We start from the raw sequence: 12,382 nt of genomic DNA, 5'->3' as shown, positions 1-12,382 counted from the left end.
CAAAGAATCAAAATCAATGTATATATAATTATAAAAAACAAAATTTATTGAAATGGTGTGAGAGAGACATGACGACCATGCCAAAGGTAGGCAACAAAAATTATTATTTCCTTTGGAATGGAGTGATGCTAATTGATCTGGATCTATAGTATCTGAAAGACTTTTGAGTTATAATCATGTCATTTTTACACCATCACATCTCCTTTTTATATATTGTTACAAATAATCTAGATAGTACAAAAGAATTCTTAGCATGAAAGTTTATACAACTGAAACTCTATCTAAAATTAGTATTTTGATAATCCTTTGATTGTTAATCCAAATGGCTAAATCATTTATGCACTGGCCCATCTTACCTAATGCTTGGTTCAGCAAACGAATAGTTGGATCATAAGTGAAGTAGACATAATAATATAGTTGCATTAATTTTGTCAAACAAAAAACCTGTTGCATGGGAATTGTTAAACCAAACCTCTGTAGTATACTTGTTCCTAGACTCAAAAAATTAAAAGAAACGACAAAGTTTTCAACTAGAGATACAAGTTTTTTATGGTAAAAATTTCTAAATTCAGCTCTGTTTTTCAATTCTAAAATACGCCCAGACTCCAGACTAGTGATTCTTTATTTGCAAAAGAGTAATTCTAAATTTTCGTTAACTTTCATTAGCGTAAATACAGCAGCCTACATTGCCTGCAGGAAATTCTAACAATTGTGACCTTTTCGAAACCAAAGAGACGATAAGTTACAAATAACTAGAAAAACAGCCACAGTCAAGACTCAAGAGCAACAAAAAGGAAAACTGCATTATGGTTACAAGTACAAAAAGTTACTCTCTTCTTCAGATTTAGAGGGAGTAAAAATGTGAATATAGGTACTCTCGAATTTTATAGTACTCCTCCGATAATGGACCTTCAAGCACAATCTGCTGAATAGCTGCACCCCCAACCTACAAAACAAATTCAAACAGAAGTTTCAATAAAGTATGTCAAGAAAAAGGCTTCATTTTGCTAGTATATGAAGAACACTTGAGGTATTATCAAAAGTGACAACCTTTTGACTAGCATCTCCGACTTTGCGAATGGTCACATACTCCCCGCAACGTAAAGCCCCGCCACCAAATTCTACCTGAAAATGAAATTAGTTGGTCTTAACATTTTGATAACCTAAAGCCAAATCATGATTAGTAGTAGAAAATTTAACATAAAAGAGAAGAGAAGAAAAATGAAAAAGACCTGAACGCCCTTGCTGGCAAGAAACTGCTTGAAATCAGACATTTTTAAATCTCCGACGAGAACCGTTTTATGGGGTGGAGCAGGTCCGGAAAGAGGAAGTAAAGAGAACATGTCGTTTTCTGTCTTCCCCACTTCAGCATCAACCCATGCTATTTCATAGTCTCCAAGCTACAATTGCAAATGTAAACACAATTAAGCGGGGACAAAAGGAAAACAGAGACACAATAATGATCTAGATTAGTCTTTGTACGCAGCTTCCTGATCAAATGGAGCATAAAGTCTTACACACCAAAGACTTTAGTACAAACACTTCAAATATCTATACCCATTTTAGTGTATGGAGTGTACAAAGCCCCAGCATTCGAGAACAAAAAGATAGCTACTGAACTGCAAGTGTCAAAACTTTTAAGAAAGAGTACCTTGATAAAAACTTCATCAATCCATTAATACAACACATGAAAGGTGATTGACACAAGTGTGCTTAGGTAACTTTTTGTTTTAATTGGATGTGCATAAATTAATAACTCCAGCTGCTTCTATAAATGCATCAAGATAGTTCTTAGTTCACGTAAAGTGGCAGAAATTTCGTAAAGGAATCATTTATTCATGTCGTAACCATAATATATCCAGCTTACCTTCTTAAAAAGCACTTGGCTCATTAACTTCTCAGAAAGTTGGACCTATCATGGAAGCAAACATAGACCAAGGATGTTATACTAGTAATTTTGTTTACAAAGGTATAAACCACAAAAGGCACATATAAAGAAAGTAGACTAACCTTATAAGCACACAAATCTGAAGTCACATCAATGGTTTCTTCCAACTGGGGAGCATATACCTGTGGACAAACATGTTTCAGACAATGTTGCTTCAAATGTTCAGTGGCTTCAGCTGATCCATGCACCAATACCTATAAAACAGAATAGCTATTAAAACAAGTCAACTAGTTGAAATTGAAAGAACTAATTGTTTCACTGTTGAAGAAGAAAAGTAGGACATGGATAGACTAATTTATAGGAAAACAGGCAGAAAGTTCAGTTAATGAATATTATATAGGTGTCAAAAGCAGAAAGATATAAACATTAGTATCCAAAAATGATCATTTATCTGCTATTTAAACTACTAATAAAAAAATACCAACTTCAATTAGGAAAATAGTGAACCATGAGAAGTTGTAGTCAGCATGAACTAACTGATCCTTGATATTAAAGGATACAAGTCATTACTCTATTGAGCATTGTGAACACTGAACAACATAGTAATCAGCTAATATTAGACCCTCTATCATTTATTTATTTTTATGACCGTGGTGCCCAGGCCAGATTTCGCGCACCTCAACTAATTCCACGGGATACTTACCACTTCCCACCAACAACAAGTACCAGATAACTCTGTCCACCAAGGCAGGACAAATGGGAAGATTCACCTAATGTTTTTTGTCTTCGTTGAGTTTTGACCCTGAGACCTCAAGGTTCTCAACCACTTCATTGACCACTAGGCCACACCCTTGGGTCCCTCTATCATAATTCGATGCATCACTTTTTTTTCAAATGGAGGACGGAATGGATTCAATTAGCCCTCGCAGACGCTATTACCATTGCTTCCACAACTGTAACCCTCATTTCCAGTAAGTTTCAGACTAAGGATAATCAGTCATCATTTCAGCTTTAAAGTGAAAATAAAAAAACTAAAATCAAAGTCTTTGCAGGAAATTTAAGTCAATTATGTGAGACTTTCAAAAACTTTGACTCAAATTGTTTGCAATGCAACATTGGTGAAAAAGATATCCTTTGCTTCTTTAAGTAAAAAAGTAGCTACGAGTGGCACTGAGGTGAAAAAAATATCCTTTGCATCTACGATAATAGCTTGGTCAATAGCAATGAACACTTAATATATGTGAGCTATAGGTCTTCTTTCTTTTTTGCTTTCCACTTCCCTCAGCAGATAGAGAACAAAGGCCAGCAAGGTCAGTTGACTCACCGGGAAAGGTTGGATAGAAATGCTTTTCTTTTTCCTCTTAAGGTGGCAAAGTGGGGGTTGGAGGACACAAACATAATTTTCTTCTTAAGTAGTTTAATAATGTCCAACAAAACTCTCTGCCAATGTATGTTAGTGTTCCACAAGTCTTTTGGCTAAGAAATAAAAATTTAACTTATAAGGATGAAGCTATACCACAGAGAACTAGCTGTCCTCAACCTTATGGAAGTGTTAGCTCAGAAGAATAGAGTCCCCAGTTTTACTAAAAACAAGGCATTCTCCGGTCCCACAGGTATAAAGATGCAATATCCTCTTATTTTTTAAGAAAAACCAATGAATCACCAAAATATTTCAGGAGGAAGATTGGCCATGGAAGATGATCCGGAAAATCAAAATTTCCTTATAAAGTGAACTGTTTTACTTTGCTTCTGGTTAAGGAAGCAGTATTGACACATGAGAACTTGAATAAGAGAGACTTTCAACTATGCTCTACATTTTTCCTATGTGGGGAACAAGCTGAGACAATCAAGCATCTGTTTTTACATTGTATGTGGACAGACCAGTTGTGGAAGATGTTCGTCTGTCTGATGAAGATTAGGTGGGTGAAGCTAGGGAACATAAAAGGAGTGTTAAGCTGCTGGAACAAGGATGTCAAGGAAGCAAAAAAAGAAGAGAGATGAAAGATTTTCCCTGCATGTATTTGGTGGACAGTACGGAAAGAAAGAAACAGTAGATGTTTTGAGGACAAGCAGAGCAACTTGCAGAAGTTTAAAATGAATTGCTTAGCTCTATTTTATTTTTGGTGAAAACAGAAACTATTAGATCAAACAGAAGATATCTGTGATGTTGTAGATTATTTATAGGAAAACAATAGATAGGTATTCAAGTTGTAAGTTGTAGTAATACTTGTGAAAGGGGACTACATATTTTGATGTAGTATACCTGTGGATATATAGATTAACTGTTGGCATTATCGAAAAAAGATCAGATCACTTTACTGGAAATTCTTTCTTCAGGTTAGAAGAAAGCCTATTATCCAACTATGCCAAAAATATATTCAGAGCATGCATGAGGAATATATTTTTTCCTTTGAATACTAGTTGATTAAGAAAAGCCTGAAAGCGTCTGAATATATGTCATAGATGCAAAGTTATCAACTAAATATTAAATACCACAGAAAAATGAGAGCCATGTCATACAAGAGATGGAACTGTCAACACCTTGTAAAACACACAAGAACGATTGCGTTATTACTGATAATAGCTACTTATGAAAAGATGGTAAAAGTGCATGAATAAAAACGTGATTCCCGTTTATATTAAATCCACATATTTAGTAATATCAGTTAAGGAAAGAACTTCATACAAGCTTTAAGGGCGCAACATGAGCAAGAATTGATTTGATTGAACGACCATCAGAACGACCTTCGAAGTCCATGTATAACAAGGAACACTTGACTTGGACCTGTGAAAGGAAAAAAGGGAGCAAGGAAATTGAAAGGAAAACATATTATAAGGATGCTAATCAAAATATTCAGTAATTAACATCATGAATGTTTGCTGATGAGCAAGTGCAATCAGAAAAAAAAAAATATAAGAAGAACGAAAAGATAGCAGCACACCATCCAAATTGAAGCTATAGCATGGGTACTATAATCAATTTGATGTTGGTCTAATGCTGAGGGTAAACTTGACAAAAAAATCACGAACTGCTCCAATTCTTTTGAAATAGGTGGTGACTGGTAAGGCAGATTGTCTAAAAAGGACCTCTTTTTAAGGTTAATGAATAGTGGATGTAACTGTATCTTTGTGACACCACAAAGGATGGATCATCAAAACTAGAGCTTCAGAATATCTGGAACACATGTCAATATCTAAGTGACATTTAACATTTCCACAACTGAAGCAACATTTTTAAGAGCCAATTTTGTAAGTAACGAGTGAATTCAGATTCCGAGAGTTTGAAGATGCATCGATTGAAAGTCAAGATGACTTCCAGCTAGGACTAATCATATACCCCCCTCCATCCAATTCCGTCCAAAAGAATGTGAGGGTTTGAAGTATGAGTGTCAATCTGTCTAAGCTACAGAGTGAATTACGATATCAATTTCTCAAAGTCATTGAAATAAAATTATACCCAAATACTGGAAATCACAATTTTCATAATGAGAGGATTTTTAAAACAATAAAAAAATCTTAGTCAAAGAAAAAACCGTCTGATTCTCCAAACAGTGCTAAAGCCCAAAAATTTGGGACAGGGAGTAACTTAATGCTCAACAAGATATTCCAGAAATAACATAATCTTTTGCTTCTCATTTCGAAACCATCACAGGCCTGAAGCAATTTCTGAAAAGCGCAATAGCAGAGGATCAAGTGCATTAAACTTTGATAAGAAAATAACGGGTGTATTCTAGCATGGCACAGAATTTGGTTGCTCTATTCTATTGTCATTTGTTCAATTTGAAGGGACTATCTAGTCCCTGCATTGCAACTTAGAATCCTACACTCAGATGGAAAGTGGTTTTGACTTTGATAAGAAGAACAATTAAAAAAGCAAATAACAGGCCTGCTCTAGCATGATACCAAAATTAGATGAATCTATTCTAATGTCAGATGTTTATTTTAAAGAGACTTTAGTCACTGCATTGTAATTAAGATTCTACTCTCTGATACGTTAGAGCGGCTTTCAAGTAAATTCACCTTCAAGCCTTTAGCTAGAGTCTGATGAGGGTCAAAAATAAATCAAAAAGCAAACTGAAACTTACTGTTAACTCAGAAGATTCAACTTTAGAGGGTGTTGTATCAAGGATTAGGTTAGCTGATCCTTCATCAAGTTTTCCATTTAAATCTCCATCAACCTAGCAGAAGATTAGAAAGACATCAAAGTCAAGGAACTAACAAAATAATTCGCCATAAAACTTTATCTAGTTGGATGGAGGAAAAACATAACAACAAGGTACTCACGATGTGGCAGAGATGAAAATTTACCAATCTAATAAGGAACATATCCATGAATTCTTGAGGTGTCAGCCCATGCTAGTAAGTTTCAATTAACTTTTTTTTATGAAGTAACAAAATTTCGTGAACATTGGGGATAACAAATACCATTATATAAGGAGTATACCAAAAGGTAGAAAACTTCACAAAAAAGATATGTCTTTCTATAAACAACATCCAATCTTCTATACCTATAGGTACCTCATGGGCACAAAATTCTTCTCTATTACATCAAAAACTCTCCTATTTCTCTCTCCATAAAGTACACATAAGTGTTAGTGGAGCAACATCCCGCGCCATGCATCTTCTCCTCCCTCTTCTAACTTAAGGAAGAGACCTTCATTCTTCTTTACAAGACTTAAAGCAATTACTTGTTTTTATGCTATTAGCTATTCTGCTGATTCTTCTCCAAACAGGAAAAGCCGATTATAGATCTAGATCTTCCTAGTACTCTCTACTTGTCTACAACAACTACACCTCAGTCCCAAACAAGTTGAGCCGGCTGTGTGAACCCTCCTGACCATATTTCCCCATTTAAATTTATCTCAGGCCGACATTATACAAAATAAAAATAAAATGTACTAGAAGTTTTCTATATTTTCTATTGGCATAAAACTTCAAATAAGGCAAAGCTCCTATAAGGCATACGAACTAAAATAAATGTACTAACATGACAAATATATTCCCGACTTATTGATATGACAGATTTTCCTCTTCCATTGTGTCATCTTTTGCTAGTACTCTCCACTTATCACATGACATAAATGATACACGTGGAGATAGCCAGTGTTATGAATTAAATAGCAGGAAAAGTTTTAAATCCCGAAATGTGATACGGACATGGCTCCTTTTTTACCGTGGATGTCCAATATCCATCATATATAGTCTTGAAGATGTGTAAACTTTTAAAAGAGTTAGCTTTATAGAAACCGTTTGGTGGCGAAAGCAAAATCTTTTACATGTAAATTACTTTACTACAAGCTTCATGCCCAAGTAGCATAATGATTGACAGGCAAATCACTCTTTCTTCCCATAAGAAACTTCGGGGTGGTTGGTTCATATGCTATATGTGGGAATTGCAAGGGAGGGATCTTATGCAGTGAATAATAATGAAGAGATTGTTATGCGGTGATTAATAATGTAGGGATTGTTAAAATATGATTAATCATGTAAAGATTTTTAGGCAAGGATCACTTACTTTAAGGGCATATTTGTCTTCAATATACTTTAATACCCATAATGCTAATACACGTATTCTATTCCATATTCTATCGCACATAAGATAATACATAGATTCATCAATAACTTAACATGAGTATTATTTCATACTGCCAACAAAACACTGCATAAAACTTTGCAAGAACTACTTTTTCTTGTACAGCCAACCGCGATGCATACATTATGCAAAGATTATATTATAAACCCTCTAACCAAATGACCCCTTATTGTCTATTTCAGACAGCAGGTTACACTTGTTAACCTCAAATTCGAATTTTAGCCATATGGAAATAATAGTAGCACCCTTCATAAGCTATGACATAAATAAAAGTTCAGGAATGTGAGAAATTCTAGATTAGAAAGTAGTCAAACCACCACTAATATGTATCCCCTTTTTAAAAAATATTGGGCAGTCCACCACTAATATCTATCAGATACTCTAACGAAGTGCATGATTACATTTGAACAATCGTCAGCAAAATGACACAACGTTCACTTTTCTTGACCCAGAATGGACTAGTTAAATTATCTGCACTGAACAACCAAACATACAAAGGAATACTGAAACAAACAGATAACTATGCCACTGCTCAATTGGAGGCACATAAAAGTTAAAACCAACTTTAACTCACATGCATTAATGACTGCTCCATGTTGTCATCTTTGACCACATAATCATCTGGATTGATAACTTCACCAAAGTCATCCCACTCAGAGGTGTTATCATAGAAAGGGAACATTGGGGCTACGCTAGACGATGTTGTTACAAATCCATCAATCAGCACATCCTTGAAAGCACCACTGTGCAGACCAGAAGCTGTAAATATGATAAGACCTCTGATTAGCTTAAACATCAACACGTTAAAAAAAGAAGTTTGTGCATGGCTACTAAAGAGTCAATATGTTGTGTGCCTACTTGTTCATATTGTGGTAGCTCATAGCTGATTCTCTTTTCTTAGAAAGAAAGAATATATTTAGATTCTCTCTCCAATAAAAAGTTGTAGATAAGTGTGCCTGTTATTTGTTTAGCGTGATTATTATAGACCATTAATCTGATTATTCCCACACCTTTCAAGTACTTCCTTATAAGCAGTACCATCAGAGAGGGACTATTTCATAAATCTCCCTTCAATATTTTTAATTTGTAGGTTTAACCAAACCCAACCAAGATCAATTCAGGTAAACCTTAACCAGCAATATGCTGCCAGATTCAAAAGTGATACACAACCAGCAGTAATCAGCTATAAATATTTTGTTTATCCACATGGGTAGTGAGAGTCGAGGTTCAGAAGAGCATTTCAGATAGAGGATGTGGACAAATAGTGAAGTGGCAAAGGCTGGCGTTCCATAAAGTAGGAGAAAGGACCCCACAGAAGGAATTCAAAAGTGCACAGACAGACAGAGGAACTTAAGTCTAGGATAAGCAATTTGTAGAGAGAGGCATGAAAGGGAAGATAAGTGTGAAGGATATTTTCATTCACATTGTTGAGAATATAATTAAATAATAAAAGTGTGCTCTCTCTAATAGCTTAAGCTTTTAGATGAGATGGTCACACACTTCAACATGGTATCAGAGCAGGCAGAGGTCCTGAGATCGAATCTCACCGCCACCCAAATCAAAAAGAATTTCCACGTGATTGACCGTGAAAAAAAAACCAGGCCTGCACGTGAGGGGGCGTGTTGAGAATATAATTAAATAATAAAAGTGTGCTCTCTCTAATAGCTTAAGCTTTTAGATGAGATGGTCACACACTTCAACACACATATCAGCAAATTGTACTATACCATTGGAGGAAGGATGTGTGACATTGGTGTCAACGGCCATGGGGTCATTTGTGACGACTTCCGCCCCAACAGACGCTTTTGATTCCTCCTCTTTAACAAGAGTAGCTTTGAGAGCTTCTTCCCTTTTTATCCTGTTCTGCTCCTCCTCATAAGCAGCCAACTCCTCACCAACCAAGGGAATTCTACGTGACATGGTAACTTTAACAGCTTTAGGAGGTGGATCTGACTGAAGTATACGTGCCAATGTGCCAAACTATATTCAAGTCAAAGGAATCAGTAAAAACATAAGCATACAATTTCCACAAACCAAGAAGTTTTGAATGAAGATAATTAAAATGTTTATCAGTAGTTTAGTACACATGGCTGTTTTCTTTATTTCATGCAAGTTGAACAAAAGCAAGGAATGGTGTAACCAAATTTCCAACAATGAAATGAGTTGTCACTACAAAACAAATTATTAATATCTCAACAAAACGTGTAACAGTGAAATCCACCTAAATTACACATAGGAAAATACATGCATCAACAAGTAATAAAGATATTTTAACAGACGAGTATCTTAAAACCTCATAAGGGGTGAAAGCGACATGTCTTACTCTAAATTAGCATTAAATAGTACTGGTTGCAATCCCAAATCTTGAAACAGGATTAATTAATCGGAATATAAGCACACCTGCCCTCTCTCGGTGAACATAACAAGATTCTTTGGATCAGCTGCCCATTCAACAAAGAGGTCATGCGAAAATCCAGCTTCTAAACTAGCCATGGAAGCCATAACAACCTACATATCATATACAGATAACTGAGAACACATAAAGATGACTCCTCATTTACTAAAGATGAGTGAAGAGAACCTTTGACCCAGGAGCTTCTTCAAGAGCACTCTTATTGATCACGAGCTTAATTTTCCTGCATATGTTGTAAACCCTCCATTAGACTTCTAATCAGTACTATTCTAAAAGAGGGAAGTTCCAAATCAAAATATTGAAAGCCAAAATAGCCCTATAAAATTAAGTGACTATAATACCCTTCAATTGATAAATAAATTATCCTTCATAAACCAGTAGGTTAACAACGTTCTCTTCTTTGCAGTAATTTTTTTTTGGAGAATTTGAGGAGTTGCATTGAGTAATTCAGTATAGACTAAATACAATTGACTGATTTTAATAATTTGAAGATGATTCCAAAAGAATTAAGAGTTAGCAATAACGCTTTTATTTGTCTCAGGTGCAAAAAAGGATGGAAGTAGCACTGACTTCTTTTATTGCACGGCAAATGCATATGCAACTGGTAAAAGAAAGTGTAGAAAGATTCATGATGAAAATAGTTTGAAGAAAGAACATGTCCGCTGGCACAAGACTAGAAAGACCAAGGTTTTGATGGAGATTTGGACTCCAAAAGGGATGTCAGAAGGTCATGGATCATTTGGGCACTGATAAGAAGGTGAATGCGTGGTTTCAAAAAAATTGCCACCTGCAGAATAAATCATTCCCTCTCACCTGCCCAGGTAGTATGCAATTTGATGATGCAGTTGCATCTTCCTTTAGAATTCAAGGATACAGATGAACAAGCCTATAGAACAGATCCTTATTATCTTATCATTGTCTATTATGTACATTGTTTCTGTTTACAAAATGCAAATGTTTTCAACTCACGAATACATGTACTTCAACTAATTGTATCTACCTATGAGCTGATTTTCCACTGATACTTATTTCTGCTGTTCAGAAAATAAAGTTGCCAAAGAACCTGTGCAGCCTTGTGATTTTAAAACTAAGTGCAGAAATGGAGTACCCACATGCTTGGCTGGAGAATCACAAGCAGCTGATGCAAATAACGTTGATAATTTTCTGTTGTGTAACAAATTTATTGGTTCTTATTCACTTCTTTATAGTTTTTAATCCAACCTTGGCCCTTCTTCTGACTACACTGGTAATACTTGCCATTTACCACAAGGAAGTGCTAACGCAACCTCCGGAATTTTGAAGCTGGATAACTTGTAATTGGATAGACAACCAACGGTAAACCCTAAGAATGATAGACAGATGAAAGTAAACCCTATCCTTGGGGTTCAATAGCCTCAGAGAATCATCATTGAAGCAAGTCATTTCATTAACAAGAATCTCTGAGTTTGACAACATGTGAAGTATACTAGCCTTACCTTAAAAGAAAAGCATTATCGCGAGTGTGCTCAAAAGATTTTGCAATTGAATCGCTCATCCACTCAAGGAAGCTCTTGACATAGTCAATAGTACTTGAGGATACATATGATAGAAAGTAGATGGGAGTGGACAACTGTTTTTGTGTCCAGTGCTGCAATTTCACCAAAACCAGAAATCAGAATAATTAGTTAATAAGTTGCAAACAGTAAGAGACTAAGAGATGAAATACTCTCATGTATGAACCTGTTCCAATGTCAGGATGAGCTCCAAAACTCGACCAGCAGTATCAACAGGTAGTAAAACATTTCCCCCAACATTAACAGTTCTTTCTATGGCATCTGTGGGGAGAAGACAAACATATTAGACAAGAACCAAGAACCTAAACAAATTATGACCTGCAGCAACATAAAGGAAGATATAAGGATCTTTTTACTTTTCTTTTTTTGAGAAAGTTAAACTGGTATTATTAACAGAGAAGTACATCAATAGTGTACTCCTGTAGTAATTACGAGAAAATGATCAAAATGGTCCTTCATGTATGAGACTTGTTTTATGTTGATCCTTAATATATTACACATGATCCATATGGTCCTTAATGTATTATAAAAAGAGATCATTTTGGTCCTAACCCTAAAAACTAACTGAAAACGTTAAAAAGATGTTAAACTTTTAACTGTGGGTCCCACAATTGGTGGGCCCCTTCTTCCTCCATCTTTCTTGCTCATTTCTTTTCCTTCATCTTCTTCTTTTGCCATTTCTTCTGCAAAAAACTATCCCCACCAAAAAAGAACCAAAACCAAAAGAAATATAGCAAACAAAAGGCAAATAGTTCATTGTAATCAAAACAAAATTGATCTTCGTTTTCTCTTTTTGTCTCTTCAGAATTAGGTAGGATTAGCAGATCTTTGTTAGGTAGAAAACAGGGCAAAAATCTCGTTTTTATCGCTGCAAATATGAACGTCAGACCATCTGGTTTCAGTAAGTTTTTGAATCCCACATCAATTACGTTTTT

General features: G+C 35.4%; 1 protein-coding gene across 1 annotated transcript in view; it reads right to left on the bottom strand.

Annotated features, from left to right (window-relative positions):
* Positions 1-636: 636 nt before the first annotated feature.
* LOC102602403 (cleavage and polyadenylation specificity factor subunit 2) overlaps positions 637-12,382 on the bottom strand; it is a 19,283-nt gene continuing 7,537 nt past the window's right edge. The window contains exons 6-18 of the mRNA XM_006353805.2: positions 11,614-11,708; positions 11,370-11,521; positions 10,063-10,117; positions 9,882-9,989; positions 9,209-9,461; positions 8,056-8,240; positions 5,974-6,066; positions 4,575-4,673; positions 2,011-2,142; positions 1,868-1,912; positions 1,233-1,400; positions 1,051-1,125; positions 637-946 (exon numbers count right to left, since the gene is read on the bottom strand). Of these exons, the coding sequence (XP_006353867.1) occupies positions 845-946; positions 1,051-1,125; positions 1,233-1,400; positions 1,868-1,912; positions 2,011-2,142; positions 4,575-4,673; positions 5,974-6,066; positions 8,056-8,240; positions 9,209-9,461; positions 9,882-9,989; positions 10,063-10,117; positions 11,370-11,521; positions 11,614-11,708 (1,562 nt within the window). The 3' untranslated portion in view covers positions 637-844. The remainder of the gene's footprint in view (positions 947-1,050; positions 1,126-1,232; positions 1,401-1,867; positions 1,913-2,010; positions 2,143-4,574; positions 4,674-5,973; positions 6,067-8,055; positions 8,241-9,208; positions 9,462-9,881; positions 9,990-10,062; positions 10,118-11,369; positions 11,522-11,613; positions 11,709-12,382) is intronic.

This window comes from Solanum tuberosum, unplaced genomic scaffold (assembly GCF_000226075.1).
Source record: "Solanum tuberosum cultivar DM 1-3 516 R44 unplaced genomic scaffold, SolTub_3.0 scf00159, whole genome shotgun sequence".
In the NCBI taxonomy this organism is placed as follows: domain Eukaryota; kingdom Viridiplantae; phylum Streptophyta; class Magnoliopsida; order Solanales; family Solanaceae; genus Solanum; species Solanum tuberosum.
Note: the sequence above shows the minus strand (reverse complement) of the source record. Positions and strands in the feature narration are given on the sequence as shown.